The sequence below is a fragment of the Myotis brandtii genome, unplaced genomic scaffold (genome assembly GCF_000412655.1).
Source record: "Myotis brandtii unplaced genomic scaffold, ASM41265v1 scaffold197, whole genome shotgun sequence".
In the NCBI taxonomy this organism is placed as follows: Eukaryota; Metazoa; Chordata; class Mammalia; order Chiroptera; family Vespertilionidae; genus Myotis; species Myotis brandtii.
The window spans coordinates 498,742-518,805 of NW_005357346.1; the positions used below are offsets into that span (position 1 = coordinate 498,742).

Genomic DNA, 20,064 nt, shown 5'->3' on the forward strand with positions numbered 1-20,064 from the left:
TCTCCCTCTCCTTCCATCCCTCTCCCTCTCTCTCTCCCTCTCCCTCTGTCTCTGTCTCTCCCTCTGTCTCTCCGTCTGTCTTTCCCCTTGTCTCCAGCTAGAATATCAGCTCCATGGTCCTCAACCTGGAACCCTCTCTGTCTTGTCCTCTGTCTTTCCCCGTCTCTGTCTCCAGCTAGAATGTCAGTTCCATGGTCCTCAACCTGGAACCCTCTCTGTCTTGTCCACTGTCATCTGGCCTTTGGCCTGTGCTCATACCAGCTCATTGAATGAGTTGTGAAATAAAATGTCTGTTCCTGGGTCAAATTAGGGGGAGGCTAGGTTTTCATCGCTGGGGAATTTTTGATGGTTTGTTTTTTGGAAGCTTTGGGGTAAATGAGAAGAGTTTTAACGAGGCAGGATTAAGACAGCAGAAGAGCCCTACTAGCGAGGGTCTCTGCCCAGTCCCACGTTGTGGCTCTGAGTGGAAATCATAATCAGTCAACACTTATTGTTTGGATTCACTGTTTGGCCCAAAGCATTGACCTGGGTAACTAACCCCTGGGGATGAAGTTATACAAGAAACAGTGCCTGTTCTCAGGCAGACAGAGCGGTTGAGTCAATCAGGAGTTTGCAAAATCCAAAGGCAAAGTCAAGTGTATTGAAGTACATCAGGGTTTTATGTGGGGAGAGAGCGCTGCATGAGCTGCATCTTAAGGGACGGGCAGGATTGCAGAGAGGAGGGGAGCAAGGAATGGCCTAGACAGAGACAAGGAGCAGAGGCAGGTGGACAAGAGTCCGCTGGCCAGTCGGACTGTCACGCAGGGGTGCAGGAGGGGACCTGAAGGTGGCAGGTGAGACCGAAGCATCTGATGAATGAGACCGTGTGGGCTCCATCCAGGGGCAGCAGACCCCGAATTGGAGAGCTGCTGGTGTAGACCAGCGAGACCATTCGTGGGAGCAGGTTAGATGAGAACCTGTTGTGTTCCTGGCAAGAGATAGGGATTAGGTGTGAGCAGTGAAGATAAAACCAAGAAAGTAAAGCAAGAGAGATATTTTAGAAGTAAAACGGGGAGAACCTGGCTTCTGACCGGTTGTGGCATCGGGGAGAAAGTCGGGTGTCTGGTGACAAAGGTTTTAGGAGAAGTTAGGCTGCAGTTACCACCCATAGTCCGGGCACGCGATGGGTTTAAATCACTGTAAGGAAGTCATAGACAGACCAGGCGAGGGCTCCAGGAGAGACACAGAGTGGGAGAGGTGGCCCAGAGGAGGAAACGCTGACATCCAGCCGGGGGAATGTGGAGGCCCTGCCCCGGGAGTGATGGCTGAGAGGGGTCCTGTAGGCCGGGGTGACCTTTCCCAGGATGTGATGTGATGTGATGGGCCAGGCTGGTTCTCCCAGGAAGGGTCGGCCCCAGTGCGAGCGGAGATGTAAAAGGGGGGTTTGCCTGCGCCCTGAGCCCTTGGGAGAGGAGGCCTGGGAGGGCAGGCTGGGTCCCAGGGAAGTGGCCTGAATGCCAGGCCCAGGTGTTGACCTAATTGAGCAGGCCATGGGGAGCCAAGGCAGGTTGTAAACTTCCCGCTTGGTTCCACCAGAGCTTTCAAAGGGAAGAATGCATTCCTTTTGGTGGGGGAGGGCAGATGGGATGAATGGCTGTGTTTGATCTGAGAGAGTAACCGAATTTGTCAAATGGCATTTCTGCAGCGGAGAAAAGAACAAAGTTAAGTACACAAGGGCGCTCCACAGGTGTGCGGCTGTGTACAGGCATGCACGCTGCCATTTGTCATTGGTGCGGGGCCCACCCCTCAGGGAGGCCGGGGCCCAGGCGGAGGCTGTTGAGTGAGCACAATAGCAGAGGGTACCTGTGGACGTGTCCTTCTTTCAAAGAAGGAAGCGGAGGTTCAGTGGAGCACTTTTTGATCTTCACTTAATCTTTCTTTATTTTATTCTATTGCCTCATGCCTCTTATTAGCTTTTCAAAATTAGGATGGGGTTGCTACTGCCGCTCAATGCCCAGATGCACACACAGAGCTAAAGCTGAGCCATGTGGTGTCTTTGTGTTTCCACAGCATAAAACTGAAAATGTGGAGCCTTGTTGCTTACCATAGCCTGGAGTCAATTCAGTGGATGGCTAAACAGGAAACAGTAAATTAACCAGTTAACACATGAAAAATAAGAACTGCTCTTCTCTCAGGTTTCTCACGAGCATCTGCAGAGCTAAAGAATTTCCAGGAGATGGTCATGCTGCCATTCCTCAGCTCTAAAAATGCTGAGTTGTCGCACTTTCATCATTTGAGATAGTTTTGAGGGGTACCTTTTTGGGGTTAGCGTTTCATCGATGCAGTTATTAAGTTGGAGGTGATCTTTATGTAAGTGGTATATTAGAATCAAGGAGGTTTTCTGCCTAAACATCGCCCACAAACCCCCACCCCCAGTATTTGCAGGAGACCCAGAGGGCTTCACCAGATCACACAGCCCAGGGCCCCTTCTGACGCCCCCTCTGGAGCCCAGAGGGGAGTGGTGCGCCTCTGTGCCCTCGGTGCTGGGAAGGGTGGAGGCAGCTGGCCCCATAGCTTGAGCCTCCCCAGGCCCCACCACTTGAGCCTCCCCAGACCCCACAAGCTCTAGGATCACTCACTGCCTGTCGGTGTCTCAGGAACCGATTACCCTGGGCTCCCTGTCTGGGATTTACTCCTCCAGACTTCATCTCTCCATCGCAGACAAGGCGTCGCTGGTGAATGTTTAACAAGCCCTGTAAATGCTCCCTCCAGCGTTGGAGGGGAGCTGGGAAGAGATGTGAGTAATCGGCTCTAATCCCGTGGGAGCTGGCTCACCACCCTTCCCAGGGGCCTGGGTTTCAGTAGGTCGGGACCCCAGCCGGACACCAGCTGGTCGGGCTGCTCAGCTGTTATCTTCCCGAGTTCCCCTGAGGCATGTTAGCCGTCCTGGCCTCTTTGGCTCCCAAGGCTCCATCAGGGAACCTCGGGATGAGCAGGTGGCTCTGGCTTGGTTTGCTGGTGGTGGTGGTGGACAGAAAGGCCGGGCACAGTCCCTTCCTAGCTCAGCTTTTGACGGGATGATGGCCTGGACACTCATCTGCCTTATCCCTGATGGTTAAAAACATGTAAATACTTAGAAAGCATCCTATATAATAAAACCCTAATATGCAAATAGACCGAAATGACCGGTTGCTATGACGTGCACTGACCACCAGGGCGCAGATGCTCAACACAGGAGCTGCCCCCTGGTGGTCAGTGCGCTCCCATAGGGCTCGCTGCTCCTAGTGCTGCCACGGAGGTGGGAGAGGCTCCCGCCTCACTGCTGCGCTCGAGGTCCCGGAGTGTGCGAGGGCGCAGGCCAGGCTGAGGGACCCCCCCACCTCCAGTGCATGATTGTCATGCACCAGGCCTCTAGTTTTTAATAAAAGTGAGTCTGGTAGGGAAGAAGAATGTTAATGAAAAAAGAGCTATTCCTGGACCCTACAGCGTTTACGTGGCAACCCTAAATGTGCCTTAAAATAGTCTAAGTTATAATGGAGAGAATGTTAGAAAAGTAATCAGGAACCCCCAGTCCTGAAAACTACAACTTTGGGAAGGAGTAGAGGGGAGACGGGGGAAGGGAGGCGAATGAGGACGTCTGGAGACGCTGGAAGCTGGATGGTAAATGACCTTTGCTGCCGTCTGTTTTCATAGGATTTGGCCCTGGAAGAGGCTGTTCTGGAGGAGCTGACACAGCAGGTGGCCCAAGAGCACAAAGGCCACAGGTAAGGCAGGAGGGCTGCCGGCTGGGCCCAGTGCCGGCCGCTGTCCTGTCCACGGCAGGAGGCTTTTGGCCCCTACCCCACCCCTGGCCTGAGTCCACACAGTTTTATGTCTTCCAGCCCGAGTCAGCTCTGCTCCCAGAGGTGTGTGTAGACTGGGCTACTTGTCCTCCCTCCCTCCCCTTTGTTTTCTTATCTCTTTCTCCTTTTTTTTTAAAAAAGTATATTTGATTTCAGAAAGTAAGGGAAAGGGAGAGAGAGAGATAAGAAACGTTGATGATGAGAGGGAATCACTGATCCACTGAAAAAAAGTATATTTGATTTCAGAAAGTAAGGGAGAGGGAGAGAGAGAGATAGAAACGTTGATGATGAGAGGGAATCACTGATCCACTGCCTCCTGCACGCTCCTCCTGAAGCCAGGCATGTGCTCTAACAGGGAATAGAACCAGTGAACTCCTGGTTCACAGGTCGATGCTCAACCACTGAGCTCTTACCCCCCTTTTCTTCCATGCCAGCAAGCCTGCACAGATGTGGAGTTGGTGGCCTGGAAAGTTCATCTCTGGAGCCTTCCTAAAAAAAACAAAAAACAAAAAACAAACCTGTTGCCCGGCCTGGGAAGCCTGGTGCTGGCCTGTACTAGGAGTGAAGACGGAAGAGAGCTCCTTTGGGTGGGAAAGTCAAGATCACAGGGGAGAGGAGGGCGCCTTTAAAGTGAGGAGGTCCTGAGCGCTTGGGAGCAGGGCTCCTTGGGGTGCTTTGGGAACGATGGAAAACCATGTCCTTCCCTCCAACCTCAGAGGACCCAGGCAGGGGTCCTAGGGTCTCTCATCTTGGCCGCTTGGCTCCCCAAATGCCATCCTCATAAACTCTTTATTGTTTTTTTTTTCTTTTTCCTTTTTAATAGCTGTGACTTTTTTCCCCAGGTGGGAGAAAAGCTTTTTTTGAAGCAAGCAGCATTATTCTTAGGGATGTCTGGAATAATGATTTAGGCTTTACAGGGGCTGCGGCTCTTCATTGAATACTTCACCTTCCTCTTACTAGTCCCTGGTGAATACAGACTCCTGGGGACTATGTTGATGCATCACGTAATGCACCTGCCCTCACGGTTGGGTGGGTGGTGATTGCTCTTCCCAGAACTGCAGCTAAACCCCAGCTCTGGAATGTGCCACGGGGAGGGCAGGATCTCCCTTAACCGTTTCCTCCTTCCGTGTCTCTTGATCGCAGTGGAATCCTGCCAGCCGAGGCTGAGCTTATGTACATCAACGAAGTGGAGCGCCTGGATGGATTCGGACAGGAAATCTTCCCCGTGAAGGTAGCGTCCGCTGGCCTGGCCTTGCGTCAGCCTTCTGAGAAGGGCACAGGCATTTGGGAAACCGGTGTTGATAGTAGCAGGCAGAACGGCCTGGCTTTCTCTCTGCCACGTGGCATTAGTTGGCAAGTCCGGTTTACGTTACTAAAGCGGATTTTTTTTTTTGTAACTGAGAGATTTTGATTGGATGGGTTTCAGGAGAAGAATATCTCATTTATATGCTATGAGTGAGTACCAAACACCAGCCCATCCTGCACAGCGAAGGGGGCAAGGCCCATATCCAGTCTTGCCCCAGGACAGGGAGCTAAGGTCGCATGTGCCTTAATAAAGACCCTCCCCCCCGAGGTCTCTTCCCCATCCGTATTCCCTCTCCTCTTCTTTAAGCTGATACCCATGGTTTCGGGCGTCCTTTATGCACCCATGCTTTCTCTCTTCTGTCCGAGAGAGCCTCCATTGTGGGTGTCCAGTCCCCCTGGTGTTCTCTGGAAACTGTGCACAGGAGACTGTTAGAGTATGTCACCTCCTTTTCAAAAAAAAAACCCACCTCCTGAAGTGGGTGTGGTTTTGGGGGGGCGGGGGGAGGTCATGGTGCACGGGGCGTTTATACAGCTGAGCCCATAAGCCAAACTCGTTTTCCTCTCTCTGCTGACCAACTTTGCAAAAGATGGCTTTTTTGTATCAGAAACCTAAAGCAACTGGCACGTGTCAGCAGTTTGGGAGACGCCTGCCATTTCGGCAGAAACATTTCGCTCCAGGCTGGCTCCGCTGGCTGTTTTATAAGCGTTCCGTCCCCCCTCTGCTGCGCGTTTGCAATTTGCCGTAATGAGAACTGCCCGTGTGCATCAAGTAGAATGGAGCGGGGTGGCCGCAGCTTGTGGAAAGGGCTAAATGGCTCCTTTTCAGATGTGTTTAATTTTCTTTCGCTTCTCTCATGGCCGCCCTTCGTGGGGCTGGAACCCATTTTCCTTGCCATAATGCCTTAGACGCCATCTGCATCCCACTTACATTTCAGCAGCCCATCTACAGTCATGATGCTCTGGGTCACGGAAATAGAGTAAGCTGTTCTCCACTTCCAGAAAACTGACTTCCAGTCCCTGGGAGTCGGGGGGTTTTGTGGTGGTCATTTGCCTGTTTTGATTTCAGTGCTGCTGAATTGTGGGAGGGAGGGGCAGTGGAGATAGTGTGTGGAATCTACTGTGCTTGGTTCTGATGCACTTTCTGGTATGTTCCTTAGAGGGCGAAGCCCAAGGGGACACCGTACCTTACCCTGAGTGGGCAGACAGGCATTGCTGACTCACTGCCCGTGGGCGTCAACAAGCTGGGCTTCTTTTTCCTCTTTCCTTTCCCCCCACATGAGGGGGACACCGTACCTTACCCTGAGTGGGCAGACATCGCTGACTCACTGCCCGTGGGCGTCAACGAGCTGGGCTTCTTTTTCCTCTTTCCTTTCCCCCCACATTTCTGTGCATGACTAAGGTGACCACCTACACACCACAGGATTCCTGGCAGCCCGAGGAGGAGGGGTGGGTCAGCGGTACCAGTGGGGGCAGGGATGTGGTCAGCGCTGAGACAGTGGGCAAGCAGACAGGACAGAATGCAGGGACAGACTGCGGGGAGGCAGTCCCTGCGGGTTTGTGCAGGTCCCGTTGACCAAGGAAAGTATAAAACCCTCTGATGGCGTCCGAGGGGAGGACATTTCTGTTTAGCGAGGTTTTTCTGTGAGTGGCTCCTTAAAGATGCTCGAGGCTGGAGGAGGATGAGTCCGGCTCCCAGCAGGTCTGCCCGCCTCTCCACAGACACAGGTGTGGCGGCTGCCTCAGTGGCTCCTGTACAGTCAGAGCACATGGGCATGGGGAGGGTGCTCTGGAGTGAGTCAGAGTCTGGAGCCTTGGTCCTTGGCGAAGTCCAAGGTCGAGCCCTGTGGTTCTGCCCAGTGCAGTGCCTCAGGCGTCTGTTCTGAGCTTTTCCCACCCTGTCATCTGCTCTTCCTGGGTCCGTGTCCCCACCAGGCTCTGGCCGATCTGCTGGCAGAGTGCCCGGGGCAGCTTTCCCCAGGATTTTCCTTTCTCCTCCCGTCTCCACGTCACCTGCCTTCTTCTCCCACATGTTTTCCTGTCGTATAACTTCCCTCCTCATTTCTCATACTGACAAGGCCCCCCTTTCCCTTGCCAGTTCTTTCTCTCCCGACTCTTTCTGCTTTGGCCGCCAGCAGGGTCTCACCTTTCTCCATCCCGGTTGGAAGACTCCTATTCAGTGTTAGCTTTGGGAGGTGGGTTGAGAAGAGATCACTGAGAGGGGACACGGGGCCAAGCAGATTATATGCAGTGAAGCCACAGTCCACGTGCCTCTTCCATGTTCACAAAGCTCTCAACCAGCCTTTAGCATCCCACGCTGGACTGTGAATAATAGATAGTGAAGCATCACCCTACATGATGCCCTAATAGGGCAGATTATATGCAGTGAAGCCATGTTCACAAAGCTCTCAACCAGCGTTTAGCATCCCACACTGGACTGTGAATAGATAGTGAAGCATCACCCTACATGATGCCCTAATAGGAACCCCAGTGGCCAACACAGTGAGAGCAAAGCCTAGAAGACAGAGATTCTGTAGGACGAAGAACTCCCTGACCAAAATACCATCCTGTCAATCAAATCTCTCTCTCTCACACACACACACACACACACACATATGTATTACCTCTTTTATAGGAATAGATTTATCTTAAAAAGAAAATAAAACATCTATCAGAAATTAAAAATGTGATATCGGAAATGGAAAATGTAATAGGTTAGAAGATAAAATTCAGAAAATCTCACCAAAAAACAAAGCAATGGGACGTGGGAGGCAGAAGATAAAATTAGAGGGCCAGCGCAGGATGTCCAACATCTGAATAATAGGAGTTCTACAGGGAGTAAACAGGAAGCACCAAGTAGTAATTCGAGAAAACTTCCCAGAACTGATAAATGTGAGGTTCTGAAGTAAAAAGCCAAGCTTAGTGGGTTCATAGAAGATACACACTAGGGCGTTAGTTGATGTAAGTTGGTGCCTCCAAGGGAGAGGAAACTGTGGGTCCATCCAGGCCTGCTGTTGGCTTCTTTTAAACAAGCTCTAAAGAGTATTCAATTCTTCCAATTATGTGCATATATCATTGCATGTATGTAACGTGCATATATAATCAAGCTATGTGCATGTACAATTTTAGTTTAGAAAACAGAAACCAGGGTAAACATAGATATTCATAGATGTTCGCAAAAGAGAACATCTGAACTGCCAACAAATCTGAGGAAAACCCTAAAATTATTTTAAACAGGAAAGGTGTGGTGACAGATTGAGAAAAATGTATACCTCGTACGTTAGGATGTGCAGTGGGGCGCATCCCTTCAGGATCTAGTTGCCTGATTGCCATGATGCTGCTGTGACTCATTTGATTTATGGGCGAGAAATGGGGCGTGGTCCCCACGGGTTGCTGGACCGCTGGGCATCTGTTTCATCACCACTATTTTTCCTTGATCTCCTACAGGACAATCATGGAAACAGTGTGCACCTGGGCATTTTCTTTATGGGGATTTTCGTGAGAAACAGAATTGGAAGACAAGCAGTAATACACAGGTAGTCTTATTTGCTTTCTCCCCCCCCTCCCCCCCCTTGTCTTTATTTCATTGAGGAACTAGACAAAAACCCACTACATAGAAAAGTTATTCAAATGATTGAATCCCACTGTTGATCAGAGTTAAGCTCTTAACTCAGTTAAGATCAGTCCTCTGTGGGATTTAAGTGGTGATGGGGAATCTTATCTCACTTTTCCTGGAGGCCTGTTTGGGAGTGGGGTGGGGTGGGGTGGGGGAGGCCTTCTTCCCACCTGACCCAGGAGAATGGGAACTAAATTTTATGAGTCCGTTTGGAGACAGGCTCTCCAGTTGTCTCTTGCTGGTTCCCTTTGCTGGAATCTCCATGACCAGTCATTCAGTTCAGACCGACTGCTTCCCCTTGTCCTAACCACAGGTGCTAGAAGAGCGCTAACTAGTTTCTAGATTCACAAAAGAGGGTTAGTTATGAAGGTGTGTTTTGAAAAAGCAACCAATTTGTTACCAATTAAAGGACGTTGGGACTTTTTACTGTCTTGACCCTTTAACTCTCTTTTCCGTGTAATGTGCGTAGAACTAATATAGGGGTATGTCCGAGTGTCCCCTCAGTGACATGCCAGTGAGCTTGCTTTGTATCCGTGCCCATAGATCCCATGTTAGTCAACAATCTGAAACAATCGCATGCTCGCTTTTATTTACAAGGGAAGACATGTGGCCTGTTATTTTTTGGAAGAACAGCTTTCCTGTGTGTGCATCTGGCGGGCATAGCTGTGCACTAGGGTAGAGGATCCAAGAAGGTCTTGGAGGGAAACACATAGAGAATAGATATTCTATGGAAGCCCTGGAGGTAAGCCTGGGCCAGCCACCTGCTCTCTGGGTCAGCGGTTGCTGCAGGTCATTTTGAGACACTTTTTCTACCAAAGGTCTCCACTCTGCCATTACTGTTGTTCTTTATTTTTTCTTGCTCTTTGATTAGAGACATCATTGAAGCGTGAGTGTGGAGAGATCTGTGGGGCTACTGAGTAAATTTGATTTTTGGATATACTTAGTCAACCCCATACAGCAACAAGAAATTATAAATTAATTGAGTAAAATATAGAAATACGTGCAGAGTTGTAACTATAACATTTGATGCATATCAAAGCTATCCAGGTATTCGGTCCCACACAGTTCTCCATAGTACGAGAGAATAAAGACTCTATTGAACTGGAAACTTTCCAATACTTGCCGAGTGCTCACTTCAAGATAGTGGTGCTGAGTTCTGCATAGCTAAATCAATGCTTTATTTTTATTTTTTTCCCTTGAGCCTGGAGATGTAGACAAGTCTTGCCTTATAGCTAGTGAGGTTAAATAGAAGAAAAATAGCAATTTGAAAGTTGGCTGATCACAAGCCACACACAGGATGTGTTCGGTCTCCTTGGGAACTGCTTCCAGACCGCTTCCTTTAGTACTTATCATGACACTCCTCACAAGGTGGGAATTTATTTCTGCGATAATGCCACGTGAATCAGGCCATAGGTGAAGTCATATGGTGGAGTGAGGAGTGGATTCGGAGTTTTGGCAGTGGACTTAAAGGAATGGAGCCAGAGGAAACCAAATACTCTCTTCTCTAGAGATCTTCACTGAGAAGCATATAGCTTTGTGTCCAGATAGATGTGATCTGATGGGTTTGTAGGTTGGCAGACAGCCGTGCTGAGCACCTGGAGCCGGTATGGCCCCAGCAGATGTACATAAACACAGTTGGTACTGGTGTCACGGAAAGGTGATTGGAGGAACATCTGGAAGCCCCAGGTATAGAAGTCACCCATCCCTGGTGAGCAGAGTGAATGTGGCTAAGTCATGTACTCACATGCGTCTAAATTGCCTCATCACCAAACTAGAAGCAATAATAGCTGCCTTGTCTACCGTAGAGAGTTGATCAAGGAATTGTACTCTGTACAGATGGGAGGCAGTATTATTACATTCAATGCTTTCAGCAAACATTGAGCGCCTGCTGTGTGCCAGGTACGCGGCTCCGTGCTTGGAATACAGAGATGCGGAAAGCAGAATCTACCTGGGGCATGGACTTGTGGTCTAGTTTGGTTTCATCAGGGAGCTAGTCACAGAAGTAAGCAGTCATGATGCAACGTGGTAACCGGGAGAGGGCGACACCAGGCTCTTTCCTAGCATGTGGGTGGTTGGGGATGAGGAAGGGCTGCTGAGAGAAGGCGACTCCTGAGCTGAGTTACGTGGATCATCCAGGCAGAGGGGGAAGTGTGACGAGGAAAAGCACGATGGAGAGCAGTCAGTGGGCAGGAATTATAGGTTGGGGCACAGGGTGAAGGGTAGGCAGTAGTGAGAGCCGGTTAGAAATGGGCTCCAAGTAGAATGGGAAGCAGTAGCTTACCTCCTCTTGTCTGGTGGTTATTTCTGTGTATCACCCTTTAGATAAGGTCTTCATGAGGAAAGAGAAGGAGTGTGTGTGTGTGTGTAGTTCACAAAAATGTAGGCACATTAAATATTCGCCTCCCAGGCATGTTTCCTAGGTGATGTATCAGTAATGTACATGACAGCACAGAATCCACGTGGATTCTTCGCCTAGATTCCGGGAACATTGGACTTTCCAATAATGTGTTCCTCCATCATTTAAAGCCAGGATCGCAGGAGATGCTTTGTCAGTTTGGAACTGGGAATAACAAGGCAGCAGAAGTCCCTTGCAAATGTCCCCCCTACTAGACAACAGTATCTAGATACTGTTTGCATAGGAGTTTTTAGCTATTTCAATAGATTCGGGTTGCACTTTCTATACTCTCGGCCTAGAGAGAAGGAACATTTTGCTTTTGAAAATATATCTACGTCATCATTTATAAAATCAGCCAGTGACCCGCCTGTGAGGATTCATAAATGCATGGACTGTCTTGGGGCCAACACGGTTGCCTTTGTTTTGCGCAGGTGGAACGACATGGGGAATATCACTCATAACAAGTCGACCATTCTGGTGGAGCTCATCAACAAGGAAGAGACTGTGCTCTTCCACACGGTAAGCAAAGCGCATGCAGGCAGGGTCCGGCCGGCAGCTCGCCCCTTGACTTCTCAACTCGTAGTGTCCTTCCTTGCTCTCCGTACCTTAAGCGAATAAATGTTCTGTTGAACCGAAACTTCCAGCCTCTGGCTCAGTGCTGTCATTCCTCACTCCAGGATAATGATAGTGATTTCACATTCAAAATGCCTGCTTTCCAAGCTGAGGTTTGACTCTCAGATTGGGGTTCCTCCCCCTGCCTCTGTGTGATGGATCGCATTGTCTGTCTGGCAGGCCACGTTCCTCAGCACTCTAGTTACAGCCCTCATCAAGCAACCTCTGATTCTGTTGCCTGGCATTTTCTTTTGCTGGCTGACCTGGGTTTTCTTTCCCAGCATCGCCCAAGCCTTGTCTGAAGTCAGCTGAGCGATGGCCCTTCCGTTGAGGGCCTCCTCCAGAGCCAATGCTGTGCAGCTTCTACCTCTCATTTAATGATGCTTGGTGCTCATTCCACACTCTACCTTCATTCATTTTTATTTTTATTTATTTATTAAAATACATTTTTATTGATTTCAGCCCTGCCTCTCATTTAATGATGCTTGGTGCTCATTCCACGCTCTGCCTTCAGTCATTCATTTTTATTTTTATTTATTTCTTAAAATACATTTTTATTGATTTCAGAGAGGAAGGGAGAGGGAGTGAGAGATGGAAACATCAATGTTCAGAAAGAATCATCGATTGGCTGCCTCCTGCACGCCCCCTTTTGGAGACTGAGCCCACAACCCAGGCATATGCCCTTCACCGGAATCAAACCTGGGGCCCTTCGGTCCACAGGCTGACGCTCTAGCCACTGAGCCAAACCAGATAGGGCCGTTCATTCGTTTTTAAAGCACTTAGTTTGGAATTATGTGAAGACATGCCAGTTCATCACCGTGCCCCCAAGGCCTTGGGCATAAAGGATTCTTTTGCAGACAGTCCTGTCTTGTTGCCCCTTGATGGGCTTCATGCCCGTGGCTGCCACTGAATCTTCAGCACGTTGGTGTATGGCTCAGGGTGTTACTTTGTGATTGACAGGAAAGGATGAGTCCCTGTTTAGGGAGTCCTTGTCAAATGCGTATATAATCAAAGGAATGTTTATTTTTTCCTCTGTCTTTTCCAAGGATGACATTGAAAATGCCAAGTATATCTCTCGGTTGTTTGCTACACGGCACAAGTTTTACAAACAAAACAAAATCTGCACTGAGTAAGTAAACGTTCCGTCTGCCCTCTGGATGGATGGTTTGGCCCGATTAAATGCATGTGCTTTGGGGATGTTGTAGATGGCTTTTCCTGTTCCCTCTCTTCCCCTCATTCCTTGTAGAAGCTAAAGGAGCGCGTTCACGCCAGGCGGGCCCGAGAGCGCTTTAATGATGAGGACTGTGTGGTGTAGTTAGAGCTTATGCCTAGAGAGCAAATAATTCACAAATTGACTGTGAGCCTTGGACTGCCTGGATGGCTCGGCCCACTGTTGCCATTAGTGCCTTTCCAAGCTCTGCGATGAGTTTGGAGGAGCTGAGCTCTTCCCAATTTGCCAGGGCGCCCCTTCGTGTCAGACGCGGAGGAGGTTCAGAAGCGTGTGACACAGTGACGAGCCCGCTTGAAAGAGAAGACGCGCCTGTCATCCTCGGCCCCGCTTCGCTGACACAGTTGGGCAACCCCGCGTGTGCCTGTGGGTCATGGCATCTCCCTGTAAATGAGGGGCCAGGGCAATTAGAGGAGGACTGGGAGGACACTAATGGATGTCACCCATCCGCGTGTGTGTTTTACATTTAATTTGGAAATAAAGATGATAAAGGGAGTCTGATGAGGGAACTTAAATGTGACCTGACCTTGGATACCGCGTGCTGGGGCTCACGCTCGTGTTGCCTTTCCCTTGATTGCCTTCAAAAGGTTGCTCCTCGGCAGAGTACGTCCGCGGTTGGGGCGCCCAACGTGTTTAATTTCGTTTCAAAGGACGTCAGGGATGTAAATGCAAGAGAGGGACTGCCTTTCCACTGCCCCAGTGGACACATCCCAGAGTGTGCGAGTGTGGTCCTGACGCGGCGGCTGCATTACTGGGGCCTGCAGACTCTTTTCTCTGCACCATGCGCGCTCTTTCACAGCAGTCGCTGCCATTGGCCGCTGTCAGGGTCTGGAAGTGTAGTGGTAGTATCAGATCTGCCAGCCAAGTTTGCAAATGTAAATCAGAGGAGAGTTGACCAGAGCTACCTCCCAGCCCACATGCGCACGCTCGCTCTTCTCTGGGGCAGGGATCCCCGCTAGCTCTTTTTTTTTTTGCAGTTCTTCTTTGCTGTGGCCGTTCATTTGCGGGGGTTGTCCTTGACATTAACAGGAGTCCTGTAGTCAGCTTCTGTGGGCTGAATTAGAAAATATGCGGAGAAGTGAATTGTACTGTAATAAAATTCTGGTTCGACCATTTCTCAGCAAGCGGATTTACTATAAAACTTACCGATTATTTGTATTTCTTCTGTGGACTTCTCTTAGGATATCGGCAAACATCACATATTAGACTGAAAGCTAAAGAAATTGTATTTTCCCTTTCTGCTTTGGCTAATAACCATTCCTTTCTTCTTCCTAACCAGTTATGGGAGGTTCCTCACTTCATATCTGATAAAAACTGGGCCTCTCTTAAAAGTACACACACCCCCCCACATACACAGTACATTCTGAGTACAGCTGCAGAGTCTCACTCCGGGACATCCCTCTGTAGTTTTACGAAACTAGCATCATCGTAACAGCATCCTTCTCCACTCTCTGACTTCTAAAAGACCGCCATTGATATTGTTTCCTCTCTCACAGTTACTGCTTGTCACCTCCGATACAGCCTGGAGAGTGGCTCCCATATTTCTTGACTTGGGGATAAAAAATGTAGAGGAGAGAGAGAGAGAGAGAGAGAGAGAAGGTTCTAATAATAATGTATTTGGCCAGTTCAATAAAGTCCAATATTACTATATTGTTTCCATCAATATCAGACTAAGGAGAGTGCTTTAAATTGAAGAATTTTAGCTTGATGGCCAACTCTACGTGTCCTGGGTTTTTTTTTGCTTTTAAAGAATTGCATTTTTCATTGAGGACAATGGAAAATGTAATTCTGGAATTTGGGACTTGTTTCTCAAAGGCACCTTTTATATTCCAGTTCTTAAGAGTTTGATGATATTCTTAGTCCCTGCTCGTTTTTAGTCTACATTTTAAAAAAATCATGTTGAGTCTCAGTCTGGAAAGGATCTGATTAGATGAATATTTGCAATATGTCTGATCTTAATGAAAAATACCTTGATACCTCGAAAATATTTATTTTGGATTTTTATTTTTTCATTTTACTGACAGCATTTAAAAATATTTTTGTTCTTTTTTATTATGAAAGAGTTTACACATATACAAAGGGACAAAAAATACAATTTTTAAAAATCCATGTAATAATGGTAAAATGTCTGCTTTTTGTATTTCCCGAATAATGTTTCCTTAGAAATAAGCCTTATTCTTCTAACAGTGCTTTGTAAAACTTTTTGTAAAAGTACATTATGTTCCAAACATTTTGAAAATACAGAAAAGAATAAAAAAGGGAGTCGTAATTGTTCTTAGTGTTAACCACCCAGAAATAATATTTATGTTTTGCTGCGAATCTTACCGTCCTGTTTCCTTTCCCCTTTTCTCCCTCTCTTGTCTGTCTTGTATCTAGGAAAAATAACCATTCTGACTTTTCACCTTTTTATGTAGACAATCAAATTCTCCACCCCCCATCAGACGCCAGCCCACCTGGAGCCGATCCTCTCTGGTACGTATAAAATATTCAGCAATCAAAAGTAGTCTGTGTGCTGGGGATGGAGTGTCCTTTTGTTGCTAATTTGAGAGGAGAGGTGATTGGTGCATTATGACCAGGTGAGATCAGGTGAGAATGCAGAAGGGTGTAAGTCTTCCAAGTAGGTGTGACGCATATCCGTTTTGCCCCATTGTGCCCATCATGTCCATCACTTATCTAAGTGTGGCTGAAGGTTCAGCCCATGAGTAAGTCCTTATTCTGGGGATGAGACCATGTTCCTTCAGCATGTAACCTGTTTCAATCCACTTGTTCTCATCTGCTGTTTTATCACCGTTTTTGCTTGTTACATGTAGGCATGTCTTTAGATATCAGCTCCACAATTTCTTCTGTATTCATTGCCATAGATAGAGCTTAATAAACTAATCAGAAAATGCTTTTCAGTTTTTTTACTAATTTTTTTTTAAAGAGAGAGAGGAAAGAAGAGACAGAGACAGAGAGACAGAGGGAGAGAGAGAAACATTGATGTGAAAGAGCTAATATGCTAATTAGACTGAACAGCCAAACGACTATTCATTTGGACGACTGTCCAGACGACCTTCCAGAGGAAGCCGGGGCTGCGAGGGGCTGCAAGGGCCGAATTTCGTGCGTTGGGCCTCTAGAATAAAAATAAAATGGAACATGTTTGTGGTAGGGCGAGGGAAGGGCTTGATTTGATTGACAGGAAGCTAAGACCTACTGAGATTAAATGACTTGCTCTGAATCACATGAGCAAAATATGATTTTATTTCCTTTGCTGGCTCACCAAATATTAAATTCGTCTAGCATTTTTTGTTGTTGTTGTTCTTTAAAAGTTTTACCATCCTCTGCAGATGGCACTTATTCAGGCTGAGTCTAAATGGCCATTTTTAAGAGTCTTCGGGAAAAGATTCTTCACTGGAGGGGTAGATGGTAGATGGTTGGATTCTCTACATTTGGTTCTGCAATGGGAGGGCCAATATGTGGTCCCAAGAACTACATGCTCATTGTTGTGGATCACAGTTCTGATTTTTACATCAGTTTGCAATTGGGCCCAATACTACCCTGTCCCTCTTCGAGGTTGCTGTGGCGCTGTGACCTGGGTCATAGGTGCAGCTGTGATGATGTGTAGGAGTTCACGGCTCTAGGAGGGAGCCAGTTTTGAACAGAATGAAACAGGGTGCACCCTTATTCTCATTACTTCTTACGTGGACCATAATAATACATGTGTTCTGTGTTATTCCTTAAAGAAAGGCATCATCTACTTTACACAGTGTTCCCCCTGATATGACGGTCCAACCACTGTGCATACACCTGAAACTAATACAAAATGATATTGAATGTAAACTGTAATTGAGAAATAAGATTAAAAAGCAACAACAACGACTGTCATTTGTAGATCAGTATTGGTCTCTTGTACTTAGAGAAAAAAAAGCAATTTGTTTCTTGGAGAGAGTGGGTTTCTTTGGTCACACTAAAACTTCTCTAGATAACCCAGCATGTTCTAGCCATTGTTAATGTATTTTACTCACATATAAACTTTTGTCCTATTAAAAAGAGGCATTGGGAGCTTTGCAAGTGTATTAGAAAATAGATTATAAATAGATATGTTCATGTTGATTGTAGCCTCTTTGTCTTTCTCACCTTGAACCAGCCATCTTGTTTCTTCAGTCCTGACTTAGGGATGAGGAGGGGGTACGGAGGAGAAGAGGGGTGGGTCAGGGGTAGACGGCAGAGCAGCCCCAGCCTGCTCCCCTGCAGACGCCGGGGACTGTTGTGTGCTCGGCTGGCTCTCCGTGACAGCGGAGGGCCCTTTGTGAGAGGCCTACCCACCTGTGCTGTTCTCTGTTTCAGCCCCGGCAGCAGCCGTACATCTTGCCTCCCATGCACGTCCAGTGTGGAGAACACTACTCGGAAACACACACTTCGCAAGGTAACCCTGGCTTGCCATTTTCCCTTCTCCGGGTGAACGGTTGAGGACGGGGAAGCAGTAAAGAAGACTTTTTAAAAAGAGGATAAAAATTTTTAAAATTGATGCTTTCAATTTTAATATTGTCATTGTCTGAATGGCAGCAAGCAGCAGCTTCGATTTGTGAAAAGCATAGACTATCGTTTACCCCTGAGAGAGGAATTGCCCCAGAATTGGCTGCAAAAAGGAGCTGGGGAAGGCAGCGAGCAGAGTTCTCTTCTCCTCCGTAGAGAAGAGGGAGTGGCAGCAAAGCCCACGGGGGTACCCTTGACCCTCACTGCCAGTATCACAAAGCCCGTCACCGTCGGTCAGGTTTCCATGCGGACAGAGAATACAGGCATCCAGAACAATTGAAAGAAATATACAAATAATCTCAACCCTTCACATTAGCTGTTGCTTCCCGTCTCTCCTGCCAGCCCCTCTCTCCCAGCACTTATAAAGGAAACCTGTTATATTCCTGTCTTTTAACTCATATGCAAAATATGTGGGGGAAAAAACCCATTCCAATAATTATTGTAATAATAATAATTAACATTTATAGAGGAAGTCCTCTCCTTCGGCACTGTTCTCAGCACCTTCAATAATCCTCAAAATATTCCTAGGAGATGAGATAGGGATTACCATTATTTCCAATTTACAAATATAGGATTGGGATGCAGGAGGGTATTGGAGGGGCTTGGATACGAAAATTAGTGTCTTGACCCTCAAGCCGGTGCTCTTGATCATGACACCACCTGCATCTCAAAGAAGGAATGGCATTAGATGTTGAATATTGACCGTGTGAAATGGAAAATGTCTTTCTGCATTATCCTGTGCTGGCTATTTTTAATCTCTCTGCACTGTTAGTGTGCACATGAAAACTAAGACAATTAAGAGACCATCTAAAATGTAATAAAACATTACTGTGTATAAGCAGACTAGCACAGTAACCCTGCTTCCCTGGGCAGGCACCAGACCCCACCTACCAGTAGAGGCAGAGAAATGCAGCCTTTGTCTCTCTGGTCGCCTGGTTTATCTTGACTGTTTCATCCCACCTGGTCTGTGACCACACCCCTCCTCCTCAGCGGTTGAGCGTTTACAGCCACCTTTTCTGCCTTTATTCCTCTACTTGGCTCATGCTTACATCTGTGGGGTGAAACATGCATGTAGTTTGCTCACAGAAAAGTTTTGGCAAGAAGTTGCCTCCCTAGGGTGTGTGTAAGGAACATCGGACGCCTGAAATGGTTCTTACTTTCTACGTTCTAGCTCGTTAGGTACCTCCTTAAGCCATGGTTAAGTTTTATGTGGCCTGGGCTCGGTGATGAGATCAGGTCTAGGGGAGAGTGTTCGGCAGTGGCTGGGAGAACTCTTGGTTCCCATTTTGCCCTCAATTGATTGCTGGTCAGGTGTTGGCCTTGGCTGCTGACCTCCGGGCTACATTATCTATCTTGTGTCTTTATGTTGGCTTAGCAGTCCCTATGGTTGGTAAAGGGACCTTTCTCATTGTAGGTCATTTCCATGTACACAGTAACTTCAGATCTGTTGCCCTGTTAACCAGTTAACTGCCACGGTATTTTGAATTTAATGGAAAAAGGTCCGCCGCTTGCGTCTATAGACGCTTATGGCCTACAAACGGTTCAAGTTCTTGGCTTCTTGGCCCAGATAGCCATCCTGAAGCGGAGCCCTGAACAAGAGAACAGGTCAACCCAACACGGAGGCCACACTTCCTACCTGATTTCAATTCTCATGGCAAAATCGAGAACTTACCAAGGGCCATCTATTCCAAATGTTCATTGCTTTCTTTGTTTAGATTCGCTTTTCCTTCTCAGGATGCTTTAGGATGTCCCTTCTGTATATTGGCACCTCATCCAGGAACTGTCCAGGTTTGATGGAATGTGGGTGGAGCCCATGGGTGTGCACTTGCTAGGACTTCTTTAGGTCAAATGTCACATATCCTAAGCTGTGACTTAGGTGAGGATAGACTTGATGGCGTGGTGGTTCACGGGCCTTTGTTTGACCTCTTGCAGACAGCATTTTCCATGGGAACGAAGATGCCTTCTACTGCAACTCCCACAACAGCCTGGACTTAAATTATTTAAACGGCACCATCACCAACGGCAGCGTGTGCAGCGTCCACAGCATCAACTCCCTGAACTGCTCCCAGAGCTTCATCCAGGCGTCGCCCGTCTCTTCCAACCTCAGCATCCCCGGGAGTGACATCATGCGGGCTGACTACATCCCTAGCCACCGGCACAGCGCCATCATCGTGCCGTCGTACCGGCCGACCCCCGATTACGACACGGTCATGCGCCAGATGAAGAGGGGGGTCGTGCACACGGACAGCCAGAGTCAGTCCCTGCGGAACCTCAACATCCTCAACACGCATGCCTACAACCAGCCGGAGGACCTGGTGTACAGCCAGCCCGAGATGCGGGAGAGGCACCCCTACACTGTCCCTTATGGGCCACAGGGGGGCTACGGCAGCAAACTTGTGGGTCCGTCCGACCAGATAAACCCAAAGAATAACTCGGTGCCCAGCAAGCCGGGGGCCAGCGCCATCTCCCACACGGTGAGCACCCCGGAGCTGGCCAACATGCAGCTGCAGGGCACGCACAGCTACAACACGGCCCACATGCTCAAAAACCATCTCTTCAGGCCGCCGCCCCCCTA

The 20,064-nt window shown here is 48.1% G+C and overlaps 1 protein-coding gene across 5 annotated transcripts in view; it reads left to right on the plus strand.

Annotated features, from left to right (window-relative positions):
• Positions 1-20,064, plus strand: part of PTPN14 (protein tyrosine phosphatase, non-receptor type 14) — a 145,673-nt gene that overhangs the window by 100,635 nt on the left and 24,974 nt on the right. For all 5 annotated transcript variants that reach the window (XM_014538761.1, XM_014538764.1, XM_014538763.1 and 2 more), the window contains 8 exons: positions 3,673-3,743; positions 4,965-5,052; positions 8,571-8,659; positions 11,566-11,653; positions 12,793-12,875; positions 15,389-15,446; positions 17,301-17,379; positions 19,422-20,064. The exon at positions 19,422-20,064 is cut by the window's right edge and continues 802 nt beyond it. In XM_014538761.1, coding sequence (XP_014394247.1) covers positions 3,673-3,743; positions 4,965-5,052; positions 8,571-8,659; positions 11,566-11,653; positions 12,793-12,875; positions 15,389-15,446; positions 17,301-17,379; positions 19,422-20,064 — 1,199 coding nt within the window. The remainder of the gene's footprint in view (positions 1-3,672; positions 3,744-4,964; positions 5,053-8,570; positions 8,660-11,565; positions 11,654-12,792; positions 12,876-15,388; positions 15,447-17,300; positions 17,380-19,421) is intronic.